This window comes from Mustela nivalis, assembly GCF_964662115.1.
Source record: "Mustela nivalis genome assembly, chromosome: 13".
Taxonomy (NCBI): Eukaryota; Metazoa; Chordata; class Mammalia; order Carnivora; family Mustelidae; genus Mustela; species Mustela nivalis.
The window spans coordinates 18,135,974-18,155,773 of NC_139032.1; the positions used below are offsets into that span (position 1 = coordinate 18,135,974).

At 42.5% G+C, this 19,800-nt stretch overlaps 1 protein-coding gene across 1 annotated transcript in view; it reads right to left on the reverse strand.

The window, feature by feature from the left end:
• LOC309845945 (guanine nucleotide-binding protein G(q) subunit alpha) overlaps positions 1 to 19,800 on the reverse strand; it is a 306,083-nt gene that overhangs the window by 92,555 nt on the left and 193,728 nt on the right. Inside the window, exon 3 of the mRNA XM_082694485.1 lies at positions 5,603 to 5,757. Within this exon, the coding sequence (XP_082550611.1) occupies positions 5,603 to 5,757 (155 nt within the window). The remainder of the gene's footprint in view (positions 1 to 5,602; positions 5,758 to 19,800) is intronic.

Below are 19,800 nucleotides of genomic sequence, written 5' to 3' on the forward strand. Positions count from 1 at the left end.
AGTAGGCAGAGAGGCAGGAAGCAGGCAGAGAGAGAGAGAGGTGGAAGCAGGCTCCCCACTGAGAAGAGAGCCCAATGCGGGGCTCGATCCCAGGACCCTGGGATCATGACCCAAGGCAAAGGCAGAGGCTTTAATCCACTGAGCCGCCTAGACGCCCCTGTTTTCCAATAATTCTATATAATTTTTCCTCTTGATCTTGTACATAGGGAGGTACCTATAGGCAACATTTATAAAGATTAATGAATAATTTGCATCTTTCCTGGTAAGTGATTTACCTACTCACAGATATCTTTCTATTAGTCTATCATCTATTTATCTAACTATGGTCAATTTTCTACCTACCTATGTCTCACCCATCCATCCACCCTCTGTAAAGTATTTCACAGTGATTAAAAGCTTGGGCTCTAGAGACAGAAATCTGATTTCAACTCCTACTCCTATCACTTACTAACTGTGTGACTTTAAACAAGTGACTCAACCTCTCTGAGAACTGGTTTCCTCTATTGTTGATGCAGATGATGGGAAATATCTACCACTTTAGGTCGCTTTGAGGATTAAACGAAATAATGCATGTAGATGACTAAGTATAGAATCTAACATAAAGGAAGTGTTCAGCAAACAGGGGCTACAATGGTAACAGAACTTCCCAGAACCCAGACCTTCAAAAACAGAAGGAAAAAAAAAAAAAAACAAAACCAAAAAGAAACCTTGAATACTTCCAGCTCTGAAACTTCATAATCCATCTAGAATGACACCTACATCATGGTCACTGAAATCATGGACAGTATCCATGTATTATTCTGGGAACAATCATTTGTGAAGGTCAAACGTGAACAGTCCCTATCAGGTTTTGAGGGGAGAGACCCTTTAGCAGGGACTATCAGAGGCTCGCCCCCTGGAGAGGGTCTGGAAGGATGAACAGGAGTTCAGCAGATAGAAAAGAATTAGAGAGACATGCTTGGCCTTTGCTCTCAGCATCCCTGGCAAGTGGCCAGCACTGACTCTCGGCATCAGCTGGGTCCTGCAGAGAACAGTGCCGGTGCTGCAAGTTCTGAGCAGAGGCGCGTGGCAGGCCCCACTTCTCACGCTGCTAACCATGACCAAAGTCCATGTCCCCTGGATCCCAACTGAACGAACCACAAGTAGAGACAGCACTCAGAGAAGTTGGTCCTGAGTTCAGAAAGAGTTCTGTAAGGTGATGGCATCATATAACAAATCAGGTCCAGGATGCCTGGGTGGCTCAGTGAGTTAAGCCCCTGCCTTCGGCTCAGGTCATGATCTTAGGGTCCTGGGATCGAGTCCCACATTGGGCTGTCTGCTCAGCAGAGAGCCTGTTTCCCTCTCTCTGTCTGCCTCTCTGCCTACTTATGATCTCTCTCCCTCCTTCTGTCAAATAAATAAGTAAAATACTAAAAAACAAACAAAAAAAACCCCAAAAAACTTCCCCCAAAACCAAGAAATCAGGTCCAGAATATCAATGAAGTATTCTTACTTTTAATTATTCAGACAGAACAACAAAGAAGACCTACCGGAAGTAGAGGAGGGAGCTAAAATGCTAACGATACACCAGTAGGGCGCACGCAAAAAATCAGGAAAGAGGTAACAGCTATCCTGACTACAGAGAAAAGAATGGCTTGAGTCATGTGTATTTCATAGTTCCTCTGTGAAAATGAGGTCATGACTGGGGCTCAGTGGTACTCAAGATGTGGAGCCCACATCCTCCTTGGTGCTCTTCCTACAGTCCCCAGAGCGTCTGGTGGGGCAACACGACAGAGAGAGAGAGAAAGAGAGAGAGAGGGAGGGAGGTGGAATGCAGCAGCAGGTGGGGGAATCCAACATACCACGGGTCTAATCCTTGTGCTGGGAGGGTTTTCCTAACGGAAAAGGAAAAGTGCCCTGGACTAACTGGGGAAGACTAAGTGGTCTCTAATCCTCAGTGGGATCAAGGGCGGGCCAGCCAGGTGCTTGGCAGTGGTCTATAAAGAGAGCTAAAACATCTTGGGAAGAGACCAGAAACACCGGCCCAGCTAACTCAGGTTTTTACATACAACTCCTTACATAACTGGTAGCAATATATTGGTTCTACTCCCCCCTAAAGCAAACAGTCTTCCAGAGAAAATAAAGGGGGGGGGGACCCAAATAAAACACCAAACACCTCCCTACATTTCATGTAGGTTCATTTAGGTTCCTGAGCAGGAACCTAAAGTGACCAAAGGTTCCTGCTCAGTCAGGATCCCCAGCTTATGCTTTTTATTTCAGCCTCATTATTTTTTTTTCCTTTTTAAAAATTGCATTTATTTATTTATTTTTAAATTAACATATAATGTATTCTTAGCCCCAGGGGTACAGGTCTGTGAATCGCCACAGCCTCATTATTAATAGCAACTAATTCCTTCTCAAAATGTCCTGGTTCGAATGATAAATTCTATGGTCATCATTTATTTTGTCTATACAACACGTTATTCTAACAAAAAGATCAAAACAGGCCGTTCAGCAGAAAATTTATTAAAGGGTAATCAAACAGCACCAGCCGAGGAAAGAAACTTCTATTTCACGAAAGAATACCAATGTGGACCGACTGAGAAAAGTAGAAAAATTCCTCTTTTCTAAACCCTAAGGGAATTATTAAATCATACGAGACATCAAATGGAAGTAAAACCATTAAGTAAGAGTTGATGGGGAGCCAGAGAACCACCCAGTGACAAGGTATCACCACGCGGATGGCTTTTGGTGGCAGGAAGAAAAATGTAGCTTTATAACGGAGGGCATCAGTGCCCTAATACCGTGGTGAGCCTCTCCACCACCAGCGATGAGCAAACAACATCACTTCGAGTGCATTCTCCTCACATTTAACTTGAATCTAATTGAATCTTTAAATGTAATTTACAAGTTATAGTAAGTTCAGGAGACAAAGGAGCAAATTAATTCACACTATATAAAGCCGCAATCAGGCTAATCTCTTCAACATGCCAATGAAATGCAAACAGGACTCTCCCAATCATAAGAGCCTAAGGGACATAGAAACCAAAGCCCTGTGCTGTCTTAAAACCAACCAACTCTAAAGGACATTTTGGAAGAATTTAGGAAGTATGACTATGAACTGGGCATAATGAGAAAAGGGACTAATGATTAATTTGAGATGTCACAGAGTATTACTTACTATGAGGGGAAACGTCCCTTTTTTTTTTCCCCAAGAGATGGGTACTGAAATGTGGGCATCTAAGAATATGTAATAATTTACTTTCTTACTTTTGCACACAAATATGGTCAAAAAAAGAAGTAGGTATGTGTGCATACACATAGACCCACATATATATGTAGTTCAGAAAATCAACTTCTCCATATCCCCATCAGTGGAAAGTGAAACTGTTTAAATAATAATGACTTGAAGGGATTTAGATGAGCCTGTCCCGGCTGCCCCCCACACCTCGGTCTGGCTCTGGCATCAGGGACGTGCCCAAAGGCATGGTTCTAAGGTAGATGCCGCCTATACAACAGAATGCTAAGGTGGCGGCTTTCCCAGAATCCCAATGCTAATGCGGGTCTGAACAAACGGTCTTGAAGAGCTCTTTCCCTAAAGCAGTAGACACTGCAAACATCTTTTCTTGTACTAACTCACGGGCACTGCAAATCTCAACTGAGGAGTGTCACCAGATATGGGAAGAGTCTTGTCTCAAAGACACAAACACAGCAGCTCATACAGGTGTCATTGGAATCTCTCCCAGAGTCCATCCCCAGAGCGGGAGGCAAAATCATTTCCTAAGGGGGAACCCTGACCCTGGTAAGAATGTAATTATTAGACCCTGGTGCTCTGAGGCCCCAAGACCTCTCTGTTGGTACAAAAGTCACAGGTGAGAGGTCGAGACTAGAACAGGTGAGGAAGGGGAGAGACAGGTTAGACAGGATGAGAGCTTAGAGGATTTATTAGTTAATATGACTCGTAATGGAGGATTTATTGCTTAGTAAGGGCCAGGAGAGGCATCCCAGTAGTAGAGTGGGACGTGCAGAGGAGGAAGAGGAGAACGGACGAGAAGGACAGATGAGCGTGGAGGGGGAAGCAGGCAGGGAGGAGACAGACTGAGCAGGAACAGGGAACAAGAGATAAAACACAACAGCACCCCGGGGAGATGGATGAAATCTGAAATGGCAAAGCAAACAGAAGGACAGAGGGGGCAGGAAGTACAAGAAAGACAGCTGGTCAAAGGTTGAGGGGGCAGAATTTGGAAGAGACAAGAGCTGACTGCATCCCTCCTGTGTGCACTCACAGAAACTCGTGCAGTAGGGGCTCCAGGGGGAGGGCCGAGGGCCCAAGGCAGGCAGACAGCAGAGGAGAAGAATGGTGGCGTGGAGGTGTGGAGGGAGGAAAAACAAAGTCAGGAATGAGGAAAGTGCACCTTCCACAGGCACAGCAGGGGATTCGTACTGGTTAGCATACCACAGGCCTGGCGATCATGAGCCTTCTACGGCACATTCCAGAACTGTGGAATTGAAGTGCACCACAGGAGGACAAGAATGGTCTAGACCAGGCACCTTTCTGGGCTGACCTGAATGATAACTTATCCTACACAAAGGCCTAGAACGCGAATAAGAATGTGACCCGTTATATGGAGAAAACAGAACTGAACAGCTCTTGGATCTTCCAGGCATTCCGGGTGTGGACAATCAGCCCCGGGGGCTCCTTATCTTCCCCACGGCCCTGCTCTCCTCCAGGGGCTCCTGCATCCTATGAACCGGCCTGAGGCTGCTGACGACTTTCCACCCATTCTTCTGTCCACCCAGAACCCACGCAAGAGGCAAACACTGGGTTAACGTGATTAATGTAGACAGGAACCTGGCTAAGTACTACAGAAAGTGCATTTTTTCAGGCGCCTGATTATCTAGATTGCTGACTGCTCTGCCTACATTAATTCAATGATTGCCAGATCTTCGCTTTCTTTCTGTGAGGCGAGATTTAATCTAGAGAACTAACAAACCTCTCTAGGATGCAAATCTCTCCCAGGACCCACGATTTTGATTGACAGCTCACAGAATAATTTTGGAATGCATGCAAAATTAGACTCACGCGATTTCCATGCAAAGGCAAACCTATCCATCAACATAATAGTGGCTCCCAGAAAGCAGTCAAAGTTCTGTGTCTGGAAACTGGAAACTGGGAAGTCTGACGTGTTAGAGCCCATAGTCAAGCGTATATTTTGTTTAGAGCTTTTAATGTGTGTAGGTGCTTTCTAGCACATGACAAAAAGATCAGAAATTTGTATGAAAAATTATTATTCCAGGATTTTGAATTGCAACGGAGTCTGTGTTTGAGATTTGCTGGTCTGCAGTTTGGTGGGAGAGATGGGCTGGTAAAAGCAGAGTCCTCGAGTCCTCAGTCTGCTTTTCGAACAGAGGACAGTAAAAGAAATACTCTCCCTGACTCACGATGCCAGTCCCTTAGAATATAATGTAAGTGTATGAGGTTGGCACGAGTTTACACGCTAAACTTCTCTCTGGCTGGAGCGGGAGCCGGTTCTGTACGTGAAGCCCAAGAATGCGGAAGCTGTGGGTGCGGAGCACACGGAGCTAGAGAAAGATCCAGAGGGCCTCTTGGGTGAATACTCACTATTTGGTAGAGTCAGACAACTGATACTCTCGTCGCCGGTCATAGCATTCCTGGATTCCAGGATCATTCCATAAACTCTTAATGGCATCTACATATGGATTCTCAAAAGCAGACACCTTCTCCACGTCGACTTCTCGAACCAGCTGTGCATGAGCCTGTCAGAAACAAAAACAGCAGTTTTAATCTCCCTCCTTTCTGTCACTGAGAACTGCCTCTAGTTCGTATATTATACTGTGCACCATTGAGATCTTCCTTCATATGCTTCTTTCAAACTGGTTTATCAAAGTCTTGTTGCTGCTCCTGCTCCCCCCACCCCCTTACAGAGAATCCAGTCTCAAATCTTTCCCTAGTAGAGTAAACCTTAAAGCTACTTGAGGTTGACTAGAGGAAGACAGGGAAGACAGAGTTCGGCTCCCATCAGAACAATGAGGATGTCATGTTACACATATGATTATTCCTGGTGATTATCAGAATCCTAAACCAATGTTATTAAAGAGAAAATGGACAGAAATAATTATTTCCTCTGTGTTTATAGTTTATCATCATCAAATACATAATTTACCCAGCCCTTGAGTGTTTATGGCTTAGCAGAGACTTAATCACACTCCTCAACTAATAGGGTTGAGTTTCTATTGTTCCTTTTCAGGATAGGGTATAAAACCCCTAGAAGAACAAATAATATTAATGATGTGAAACACAGTAACCATTCCCCCCCTCCATTCCAATACACCCTCCCTGCCAAAGTATTTATTTCATATCTGCCTTATTGACATTATCAGATTGAGAATTTTATTAAATTTTTTAATGAGGAAAAAGGACTTTGTTGTTTCCAGCATACAACATTCAGCAGGAAAGAGGTAAGGAGATTTAAAAATTTTTTTTCAGCAAGATTGATATCAAAATACTATATGGACAACCCTGAAATTAAACAAATTATACCACTGCCTAAAATCCCAGTCAAAATAGGGTTCATGGAAGTAATAAATCACCTCCATAACTTGCCACGACATGTAGTACATTAACATAATTACATAAAATATGCATGTGAATTATACATACACATAAATATGCAAATAAATATAACTATCTTGGAAATTGAAGGTAAGTAGCTGATAACGTATTTATATACTCTTACGTGCAGAAATAAAAATTTTCAAACTAGGTTAGTGGATGGGCAGCATGATCACATGATGACCTAATTATTCATTTCAAAGAGTTTTATGCAGATGGAATTTTAAGACATTTTTAAAATAAGTTTAATCTATGTTAGACCCTGCCTGCTTCCCAAACTTCACTTTTCTTCTCTTCCAAGTGGGAAGGGCCCCATATCATCAGACTAATCTTGACTTAAACAAGGTTTCTAGAAGCCCAACATGAGACTGAGGAAATCATCTTTCTCGTTAGCTCTGTTCTGACCTTGCACAATCTAGTAAGTGTGAAATTCTAGCTCTGCTCTGGACCCCAATCTTGGAAAAGGGATCCCTGTAGTTGCTTTCTGTACCTAATCCCCATCCAGGCAAACTGGCTTGTTATTCCAGCAGCAAACCTGTCAGCCTGGAGTTCTCTTTCTGGGTCCCATGCCAGGTGGGCTTACCTCAGTCAAAGGTCCTGTCCAGCAGATATGTTTCATACCTCTGCAGGTGTACCTAATGTCAAAGTTTAAACCCCTGTCTTTCTGCTCTTCCTCACTGAAAGTTCCAACTTAGTGTCCTGAGATAGGGCGATGATCACATACTTGGCATGATCCTAAATTAGAGTCCCTGTGGCTGTGTCTTCATTATACGGTCCTCGAGAGGATTCTTGTGGTCTGGGGAAGCAGCTGGGTACAGAAGCAGGGGTCTACAAGTATGCTTTCCTGCTGGATATACTCTAAAGACAAGGTTTTGAATCTGACTCGACTTCTGATAACCCCGGGTAAATGGCTTACTCTTTCCAAATATTATTTCTGGTGGGGAACATTTTGCCCCACTGGCCTCAGGCTGCTTTGTATTGTGTTACAATACAAAGTGTGGTCATTCTCGAAAGGTGGCGTTACACGGGAATTTGAGAGAAATGCACATCCTCTGATCCTCAAACCTGGAGCATCAGAAACTCTGGAAATAAGTCTCAGCAATCTGTTTCAAGATTCTGATGCATGCAAAAGTTTGAGAACCAATGCAAACTACAAAGCACACAGATGCTAGTTGTTTTGATCATAATTAATTGCCTTGCTGGCTAAAAATTGTTATGGGAAGCTAAAGAGAAGGGGCTCACAGAGGCAACAATCATTACAAAGCAGATGTCTTAAGAGACAGGAAGCCACGGAAATGACTCACATGGGCTGGATACAGGCAATAGGGAGTAATGGGGACTGCGGCATGTTATGAATACATTCCCTAATTAAAGACCGCAGCTGCTGGTTAGCTGCAACCAATTGCTGCCATTGGCAAGGTGGGCCCGTTGTTGCCAGCTCTTCCAATTTCTCAAGGAAGCACCCCCCCCCCAAAAAAAAGAAAGAAAGGAAGAAAAATCTAGGTTTTCCTGTGAATCATCCCTAATTTTAGATCTTGGCAACCCTATAAAAAATAAATAAAAGCTAGTTCGGGGCCACTGATTTGCAACGTATGTTCTAAAAGATTCTTTTCTATTTGCTTCCCTGATAAGCTTGACCAATAACACTGTCCCACACTAGCTAGAATACAGTAGCTGGCTACTGGCGAACACAGAGCAGGTGATTTTCAGTATTTTTCCACAAGAACACTTAGACAAACGATTATATGATCCATAGGAAGAAATGGTGGGAATCTCACTCTGAATAGGGTAAAAGCTACATGGTAACACAGGTTAGTATAGGTACTATTTCTACAATGCGTTTGATACTTACTACCCTGGGCCAGTCATAGCATTTGGAAGGAGTCCTCTTTCTGTGTCTAGAGAATTTGGCATCTGCCAGAGAAAACAGCTTCAACATACCCGACACTTTTCACTATTATGATTAAATGTTTATTGGGCCCCAATGAAACGCTAGGTAATACAGCAGTTACAGAACTAGACAGCGTTCCTGCGGGGGGCTGGGAGGGGCAGTTCATATGAATGGCGACCAAAGCACAGGACTATGGGCTCCAGGAGTAGGAACAAGACAGAATATTTGCATTTCCATCCTTAATTTCCGTTGACTGTAAGGGCATTTTAATTGAGACAACATTGTCAACAGTGTATAGTTGTAACTTTCCACCAAGAGCCGGCTGCTATAAAATGAGACTACTTTCTATTGCCAGAAAACCCCTGTAATTTCCTCTCCTGGTCTATCTCTGCTTGCTTTTACTTACAACTGGAATGCCTTCCCTCTTCCTTTCTGTACCTCCTTTAGCTTTTGCTCCAGAGCTATATTGGAGGCTACCTGCCATAGGAAGTTACTCCTGATTATCTACCCCTCCAAAACAAGAGTTATCTTTGCAGCCTTTGTACACGGAACGTCTGTATTTTGCTTTATGTTAATAGTTACATCTTGACTTACTCCCCTTCTAGACTATACGGTGAGCAAAGGACTGGAGGTTACAGACTTTAAGTTCATTTGGGGGCCCATATAAGAAATACTTGCCTAATTTAACTGCACTTAAAAAGTACGCAGAAGCTCAATGCCAAGTCCTACATGTCAAAGTCAGTTTCTCAAGGAAATCTTCCACCCATACTACTCTAGTATAACTACACAATTCTTAGCAGCACTTATTGGAGTAAAGGGTGCACATCTATGTGTGTGACACCTGTTCGTGTCTTCCTCTACGCTCACAGCAGAACTTCTAAGACAGGCTCAACGTGGCTCAAGGGCTCACAGCATGCCTGTCTCTTGGGAGAGACTCAACAAATTTTTGTTGGATGCAGGATGCAAGGAAGGAAGAGCAGAAATTGTTCTAACCTTGCAACCAGGACATCTAACTTCCAGTCCTGGCTTTACCCATGACATTAACTGGCCATGATCTTCACTTAAGGGAGAGCCCATTACTTTTTTAGAACTTCATTTTCCTCGTCCATAAGATGATGCAATCAGACCAAATCACTTAAGGACTTCCCTAGCCATGAGCAGGAGGATTGCGAACACAGAGGAAGCACATCTACAAGGCAGAGAGCACCAGGGAGCATCTCCTATCACTTACTGAAACGAGAGCTCACTATTTCCAACCAGCGCCAGAGAAAACAGGCAGATATAGTAAATCTGTACATGGGTAATGAATTCTAAGCAAGCAGAATTCAGTACAGACACAGAACAGACAGGGTGTCAGAGAGAGGGATTTAGCTGGCAGGTGAAGGTGAAGACCCAGGATGCTTCTGGGTGGGAAGAGTAGATGAACTGTGGCTTGGTGGACAAGATAAACATGGCAATTTCTGTTAAATGTGAAAAAAAACAGTGTAGTGAGGAAGTTTCATGCTGACTCTTAATCCAAATTAACCTCCACAGGGAACGCAGCAGTGCTGGTCTCAGCTTCGAACCCTAACTCAGAAGGCAACCTCCACCATCTCTGGAAGAAAATCGCTCTCAGAAAACACAGGTCATCGCTTGGGTTTCACCCGGGGCAGAATTTCTAAGTCACTTTTCTTGCCTCTCGGGCTTCATTGTTTAATTCCATCCTTGCTGTTTTGGAAAATGACATCCAAATATAATCAACTGTAATTTGCATTTATATAAGAACGTTCTCTGAAGTTCCCTAAGTTATTTAAAAGTATGACAGCATTTTTACAAAATACACTTCGAATTTTAAAATTGCTTCTCCAAATGTCCCCAATGAAAAGTAAATCCTCTCAATTTTTTTTGTAAAAAGTATTCGGTATGTGGAAAGAATATTTTGTTATATGTGAGAGTAGGAACTCTATTTACTTTTCCTTATTTGTCCAAATGTCCTGTGTAATTAATTGTGAAAATCACAAGTAATTATGCAAAATTACATAATTATTCATGAGAAAAAGCCTAACTCTGATGAAAAGGAAAGAATTCATTTTTTTAAGAGGTTTTATTTATTTATCTGCCAGAGAGAGAGCAAAAGAGCATGGGGCGGGGTGGGGGGGGGAGGGGGAAGCAGAGGGAGAGGGAGAAGCAGGCTCCCTGCTGAGTGAGGAGACCCCATTCCAGGACCCTGGGGTCATGACTCGAGCCAAAGGCAGACGCTTAACCAACTGAGGCACCCAGGTGCCCTGAGAATTCGTTTCTGATAATATAAATAACAATTGCAGCTGACTGTTGGTTTTCTTTTTTTTTTTTTTTTAAGATTTTTTATTTATTTATTTGACAGAGATCACAAGTAGGCAGAGAGGCAGGCAGAGAGAGAGAGAGAGGAGGAAGCAGGCTCCCTGCTGAGCAGAGAGCCCGATGCGGGACTCCATCCCAGGACCCTGAGATCATGACCTGAGCCGAAGGCAGCGGCTTAACCCACTGAGCCACCCAGGCGCCCTGTTGGTTTTCTTTTGAACGCTGTACACAGAAAAGCAAAGTAGGTATGAGTTAATTAGATAAACAGGATGTAAAGCACAATTCTATTTCATTTTAAGTTATAGCTGAACACACTGCGTGGAATTACTTAATGATGAATGCTCACTTTCAGAAATCTGAGCAAGCTGGAGGCAAGCCTTAGAGGAACACCGTAAAGACCAAGGAGCTACTCCTAGGAACTCTGGCAGAAGTCGAGGGAAAGACCGCATGGAAACCACAAGATGTGCCAAGGTGGTAATGTCTTGTTTTCACGATCCGGTGGTCATAAAATTCAGGTGTATCTTGGACGTGTTGCTATTTCCATGGTCACTTCAGCAAAGGGGGAGGAATTGCGTCCCCACCACGGTGGGTCTCACCCTGCCCACAAAAGGGCAAGCCTTCCAATGAAAAAAAAAAAAAAAAAAGGATCTTATAATCACTTTGGAAGGCTTTTTAAAAACTCATTAACAGCTTGGGGTGGCTTTTGGCTGGAATGTGATACCTAGTCCGGTTCCTGCAGTCCCAAAGATGAAAACCAAGTAATGCCTTCCACATCTGTGGAAGCGTTCAGACACAAACATTCAGCAACTCGTTAGGGGCTGGCTGCTCTGCTGGCAAGGGTGCCCGACACACACAGAGGCCCTCTGACTTAAGAGTCTAAACCACTGCGGAGTCTGTTTTACTTCTGAATCAAGGCTCACATCCTCTCATTCTTATTTGTCCTTGGTGCTTTTTCCATGTTCACATTTGTCTCTTAAAAAACAAAACAGAATGAAAAAACAAAACAAACAAACCAAAAAAAACCACTGCAAACTCCTCAATAAATTGTGTGTGTGTGTGTGTGTGTGTGTGTGTGTGTTGGGGGATCCCATGCTTTTTGTTTTATTTCCTTCCATTCTAAGTCAAGTACAGAGTAAAATAAGGACTCTGGGATGGTACTTCTCAGTTGTAACTTTCACACAGCAGGAAAAAGGGGATCTCTGGCAAGCTATTTAACATTTCTAAACCTCTAAGTCCCAATCTGTCAAATGAGGGTAGAAATAACATTGACCTTAGGGGGATAAAGGACAGGATGCACAGAAAACTCTTAAAGGCAGAGCCTAACGCCTAAAGCTACCAGTTACTGAAAAAGTGTAAGAAAAGGAAAAACAGCACAGAAATCATAAACCACGGCACACACATCAAGAGGTTCTTTGATGCTGGGCAATTCATCTAAGCCTTAATTTGCTCACATGAGAAGAAACATTTCGCAGGTCACACTGGATGTTGGATCTCCAAGTCCTCAAACTGGCAAACACCCCTCGGCATACAATTTCCTACAGAAAACGTGGACGGGGACTATCACTTCCCAGACCGCTTCGCCTTCTCTGACTTCAACAGCTGACCTTCATTAAGGTGCAGTAGACACAGGGTGACAGTTGTTGTTGATACGTCTTTTTATGACCGTTACCGCATCAATGACAGAGAGCAGCAATGTCACAGTGAGCTCCCTCCTGCTGGCTGGGTTCACGTGGCAAAGTGACTCAGTCCCACAGAAGAGCCTCTCCACGCTTAGGATTCAAGGCATTGCTCAGCAAAATTACAAATTACTACGTGACACAGGCTTCTGAAGTCCCTGGTGAAGATTATAAAGTCTGTGTGTGGAATCTTCCAGAGCTAAAAATCTCCAGGCTCTCCTCTGCTAAAGTGCCCACTACATCCCTCTTCACCCGGGTATGGAATGCGGACTGCAGAAGCTTCACTGAGTACTCCAGAGAACCAGAGGGGGGGATGAAGGTCTGACCGACAGCTTGAGACCAAACCAGGCTTCGTTCCTGACTCTCACCCACCAGCCCAGTGTCTTCAGGCAGGTCACTCAAAGTTCCTGAATCTCGGGACGCCTGAGTGCCTCAGTCAGTGAAGCCTCTGCCTCTGGCTCAGGTCAGGATCCTGGGGCCTGGGATCGAGTCCTGCATCCAGCTCTCTGCTCAGCAGGGAACCTGCTTCTCCCTCTGCCTCTGCCCCTGTCCCTCCCCTTGCTTGAGCTCACTCACGAAAATAAATAAAATCTTCAACAAACAAACAAACTTCCTGAAACTCAACAGCCCCGTCTAGAAGCTGGGGAAAAGAACTCACTGAAGGATTGGTGAGAAGAGGAAAATGCCTAAAACAAGCATTATTATCACCAGGAAATATTGTGGCCTCTCAAAGTTACTATTAATGAATGTTAATTATTTCAAAAATCACTTACCTGTCATGTGTCAGGCAATGCACTTGACACTGATAAAGCAGAAAATTTGTGTGAAATGTTCTAAATAACAAAATATTACATAAGTCTACTGTCACATACTACTCTGCTTTCATTAAGACTACACATTGAGGGGCGCCTGGGTGGCTCAGTGGATTAAGCCGCTGCCTTCGGCTCAGGTCATGATCTCAGTGTCCTGGGATCGAGCCCCGCATCGGGCTCTTTGCTCAGCGGGAGCCTGCTTCGCTCTCTCTCTCTCTCTCTGCCTGACTCTCCGCCAACTTGTGATCTCTCTCTCTGTCAAATAAATAAATAAAATCTTTAAAAAAAAAAAAAAAGACTACACATTGACTTATTATCCCATTATTAAACTTGTTCTTTTATCATTACATTTTTATTTTTAGTCTCCATCATGGTGTTCACCAACGCAATCGAAGACTATAAGGCATACGACCTTTTCCAAAACACAGCTGCTAGAAATATTGTCCTCTCTCTGGCTTTGCTTTATCACTAGCTATACCTGCTTCTAAAATACAATGAATTTCTTCTTGGTAGAGGAAATCTCCTTCTTGTTATTGATTTAATTTTTTTAAAGGTTTTATTTATTTATTTGACACAGAGGGAGAGAGCACAAGCAGGGGAAGCAGCAGGCAGAGAGAGAAGCACGCTTCCTGCTGAGCAGACAACCTGACATGGGACTTGATCCCAGGACCCTGGGATCATGACCCGAGCCGAAGGAAGATGCTTAACCGACTGAGCTACCTAGGCGCCCCTTTAATTGTTTAAAATATTCTTTTTCTTGGGGTGCCTGGATGACATAGTCAACTGAGCATCCAACTCTTGGGTTTGGCTCAGGTCATGATCTCAGGGCTGTGGGATCGAGCCTTGAGTCTGGCTCCACACTCAGCGGGGAGTTGGCTTGAGATTCTCTCTCCCTCCCCCTCTGCCCCTCTCGCTCATGTGCTTGCTCTCTCTCTCTCAAGTAAATAAATCTTAAAAATATATATATTATTTTTTTAAAGGACTCAGTATCTTTCTTGGCTCTCTCACCAAAATCCTATGTAAATATTTTTGTGTTTTGTTTTCTGCTTATCATTGTCCTTTTTCATGTCTCTCTGTCAAGTCATGATCGTCAGGATCAAGGACACTGTAGGTCAGATGCTTGAGGCAGCGTGATGTAATATACAAGAAGTAGCTCCAAAACATGTTGCCTGATCAATTACATGGTTCCATTAAGAAGAATCTTGCTCTCAGCTCTGTAAAATCTTGGGATGCGATATAAAAATCATGCACAGCTGAAATGTCACAGTATGAACGTGTGTGCATATACACACACACCTTATGACTACCACAAAAAAAAAAAAAAAAAACAAAAACAAACCACAGCTTATTTCCCCTGAGTTTATACAAAGTCACAGTGATAAAGAAGAAATTGGACAGGGAGATTCTTTTAAGGATATTCTTTTAAGGATTATCAAAATAATGAGGTATGCCTGTAAGGTTGCTTTCAAAGAATATTTAAGGAGCATGAGTTACTCTAGATTTTAATGGCTGTTTATTTGAAATATGGGCTCTAAGATCAAAGTCACATCCCTGCGGACAATGAGGGTTATACCAAGTTAAACAGATATCTGTACTACAGTACTCAGAACCTTTAATAAGGTAATGGTGTGGGCGTCTGGGTGGCTCAGTCAGTTAAGCATCTACTTTCAGCTCAGGTCACCATCCCTGGGTCCTGGGATCGAGCCCCGTATCGGGCTCCTGCTCTCCCTCTCCAGCTCCACTGTGCTTGTACTCCCACTCTCGCTCTCTCACTCAAATAAATAAATAAAATCCTAAAAATAAAATAAGGTAGTGGTGCTCAGAACCCATGAGCACAGGCTAGGCTTGGAGATCTTACTGTCCTTCCCAAACCTGCTTAACCGCGGTAGCTTCTTTCCCCTCAGGTAAGGTGATGGGACTGGTGTTTCCATGGATCACATTCTGCAAAACTGGGTAGACACAGAGGCTTGCACAAACAGACAGGGCTTGGTTTTATATAAGCCAAACAGCCAACGGACTGATTCTCCCCTATTCTGGAATAATAGGTAAATGCCTGCTTTAGAGATTCACATCCTCTTCATTTCTGAGATCACATTATGCCTGTGGCTCATTTCCTGATATTATGTCTCAGAAGAAACCTAATCATTTTAGCCCTCTGCAATGTCTGTGCTCCTACAATCTTATTAACCAGAGGACTACGCTGCTGCAGGGTTGGGACTTTGTTTCACAACAGGAGGAACGGATAAAGAAGATTCCCCTTTCTGGCTTGGTACTCTTGAACAAGGCTGAAAAAAAATTAAAAGAACAAGCTCCCTTAACGAAGCATTCCCAGATACTCCTGGCAATTCCAGAATCCTGCCCTGGGGAGTATAGTCTTTCTGGGACATCCACTGTGAAACCTGCCCTCTGTACCTTCAGAATGTGTGCGCAGGAGAACTGAAAGGCTCACAGTCCCGGGATCTTGCAGATGGAAGGGATCCTTCTAGAACACTTGTTTCCATAACTTTAACTCAGCAAGAAACCATTCCAGTAGTAAGGTTAAAAGAAACTGCAGCAACGCTGCCTACTTGTTCAATGAAAGAAAGTAATGACACATTTTAGAGCGTGAGTAGGAAGAAGGGAACGGAAATAAGAGAACCCACACATCTCATTAGGTATTTGGGGGGGAGGGGCTTAATATTAAGTTATATAATTTGTCACTTTGAGTAAGAACCCAAATTTCAGAAAGATTATGGGTAAGAATCAACTGTAAAAGGCTACTTGGAGGGGTGCCTGGGTGGCTCAATGGGTTAAAGCCTCTGCCTTCAGCTCAGGTCATGATTCCGGGGTCCTGGGATGGAGCCCCGCATTGGGCGCTCTGCTCGGCAGGGAGCCTGCTTCCTCCTCTCTGCCTGCCTCTCTGCCTACTTGTGATCCCTGTCTGTCAAACAAATAAATAAAATCTTAAAAAAAAAAAGCTACTTGGACAAGGGGTGAGAGATGGTAACTCTTTAGTGAGAATATAAGTGTTTATAGTCTACATGTGACACTTTTGAATATGAAAATTGTCAATGTTACATAGCTTTGAAATATTTATTTATTGACCAACAAATCAGTTTTCTTATATTGGTATACTAAAATGTTTTCAAATATAAAACTCTTACTAAAAAATAAAATCTTTATGTACCCACATAGATTAAAGTAAAAGAAAATGAGCAGAAGGATTTTTCTTGGTACATTCATGCATTTTAGTCATGTTCTTAGCCATATCTGTTCTAACATCATGTCCCTGACATTTTTCAGAAGATTATATTTTTCAGTATGGATACATTATATAATAAACTATTTTATAAAATTGCCTGCAATATTTTCCAAAATTGCACTAGCTGCTTTAGGTTAACAAATTTGAAATTGTTAACATTTCCCAATTGGGTTCTTCTTTATAGACCTTAATTTTTTTTTTAGATCTTAATATTTTTAATTCAGAAATATTCTCTCTTTGGGGGGCCGAAATAGCCGGTATTCTCCTACATGGGAGGTACTCTTAATTCTACTATTTTTCAACTGCAAATAAGTAAATATTTAAGTTCAAATATTTCCACAGAACTCTCTTTTTGTATTAGTGTAGAATATTCCTCTATCACAAATATTTCAAGAGACAAAACTCATTATTGGTAGATTATCACAGTTTGTTCAGGCACAAATATGACTTATTTGTATGTTGTAACTAATTCCAAGCACATTCTCTCCATAGGCCTCTCAGTTTAATAAATGTTTTACTGTACTGTGCTCCATTAGAAACTATATTCATATTCTTATCACTAAATACTTTCACTCTGAACAATTTTTAAAGAAGCAAAAGTGTTTACCATAGTATTTCAAATAATGATAGATACTTCTCTTTATCAGAATGAACTTTCAAAAGCTCCACCTTGATAGCCTGAATTAAGGGGGGGGGCATCAAACCAAAATTGTTTGCAAAGATTTTCTTCTGCTAAGGGAGTTCACAGATTCATAGCTACTGCTTCTTCCTCTTCTTCTTCTTCTTCTTTCTTTCTTTTTTTTTTTTTTTTGGTACATGCATAAGAAAACTTGGAATAAAAAATGAGCTAAATTAACATGGATCACTTGATCTAAGTGAAAAGTCATGCTTCACAGAGTAATATAAAAATGCACTTTCTGCAGCTGCCCATGCTAAAATGTTATTTTGGGTACAATATTCTGAAATTAAAGCTAATTTTGGAAGTAGACGCTGATACTTCCTCAGCAGATCTGGGTCTTTAGAATTTTGTGTGGTTGCTGATGTCATTACGGTAAACATGATGGGTGCTAAATATTAAACAATTTTGTACAAGTTATACATTATTGTTAACTTTCTTGAGAAACAAAAATTCAACATTTAATTTTTTGTTAAACATATGCTTTCAGGTTTTTTCTTTTTTTAAAAAGCTTATTATGGCCAAAAAGATTTATTGCAAAATAAAAGCATTCTCCAAACATTAAAACAAATAGTCAACAGATTGCCACCAAAGAATAAATGACAAAACCATCGAAGCCAATGCTCCCAGACCACCATGGAGAGACAGCCTGGCCTTGACTTTCCATACACTTCAATTATATCTAATATAATTTCCCACTAACACTGCTCACTGAAGGTCTGGTATCTCAGTGGACCTCACAGCTTACAGACCAGCGCACAGGATAATTAGCCAGTAACAACCCACAGATGGTAAAGCAAACACACCACATCCTTCTCCAACATCCCACTGGCTGGAAAGAGTTGGCTGTCCCGACTCACTCTTGCCCAAGCCTACACCATATTAACACCGAGTGCCCACACGCTGCCTTTGAAAGGGAGATGCAGTGACACCGCATCTGGAAGGATTTGGGGAAAAGTTGGAACATCTTCTGGATTGCACCAAGTGTTGAAGTGAGAAGTCTGTTCAACTGTATGAATAGAATCTGGGAATATAAAGTGAAAACCCACCAAATCCATCCTGGTTTATTTTAATAAGAAGAATGCTTCCTTTTAAAAATGAGAAGATGGAACAAATACTAAACTGATGAGATACTGCGGCACCAGGTGCAACCTGCAAGCATTCCCCAGCAAGCAGGGACGTGGGATCAGCCTGTGTATGGTGTAGACGCGGCCTGAGGGAACCAAGGAGACTAGCGGTAATAAGTTGATGAAATGCAGACCTCTTTCTGGAGCACAGTTTTTTTTAAAGAGGTCCACAGCTAAAATCAAGAGCCTTCCATGGAACAAAGAAGCACATGTCCTACCTCTCTTGAGACCCTGGAGGAGATGGAACAACACTGAACCCGTATTCCAAGAGGACAAGAGGCTACAGCAGGCGGGCTACAATCTACCCTACACCATTGTCAATATGAACAGGAGAGGACGTAATTCTTTATGGAAGCAAAGAATATTTTATCTCCCATAATGCCCAAATTAATTCTGCTGCGGCAAGGACTAGACCCTGGCCATCTTCCCATTACCTGGGTGGCCCTGAAGTAATGTGACCTCATGCCCAGCCCTCACCCCCTGCAGGGCTCGTGTGATGCTCCTACTGCATGTCGTGTAAGGAGGCTTCTGCACTCTGCATAAGAGGAAGCAAGAATTACACTGAATCCAACTCCTAGCAGGGGGCATTTCCTTGGTTTCCTCACCACGATCCATTAAAAATGTTGTGCACTGGGGCTCTTCCAATGTGTTTTCCCCTTAATGTATTCCCTAGAGCTGCAGTGACACTGAACTTTGAATGCTCTGGTTGTGAGTTCCAGTCCACGCAGTTCAAATGGAGGGCACCAGGGCTTGCGTTAGGAACGGAATGGTCCCACATGGTTTGGCTTTATTAGGGGCTGTAATGACTATTTCAACGTATCACGTGCTGTGGCCAAACACCGAGTTTCTCCCATGCTCCCCACTGACTTACTTTAGGACCTCTCCAAGGCTCAATTTCCTTATCCCTAGAGTGGGGTTGTCATATAAGGTCATCACAACATTGCTATGAAGCTTAAATGTAATACTGTTCATAAAACGGCAGAGTAACATGCACACACTAATGGCTCAGTATACAGAAGTAACCCTTCATTTGAACTTCAGGTCTGATCCAAGGGGAAGGATGATGGAATATCCTCACCTAGTCTTCCTAGTCTTTTTTTTTTTTTTTTGTATGCAGTGAAACAAGTATTTTGGAGGTTTCAAATTTTGAGAATCTATTCCAAAAATTTCAAAATAACTTCTACGGTTCCTACCAACATGCTATATATACCATTATCAGTTTTGTATCTTGTATCTTAAAGGACATGCTGTTTTACACTCTTACTTAAATTATGGGTTATATACAATTAATTATAGTGACCACTGGGAATGAGTTACAATTGTTTTTCCAACTAAAGTATGTTGCCGTTAGTTAACATGTAAGAAAAAATTTCTTATTCTCCAAAGGTAAGCCCCAAACTCATTATACTATATTCATCTCAATGTGAGTTTTCAAAACATGCAAA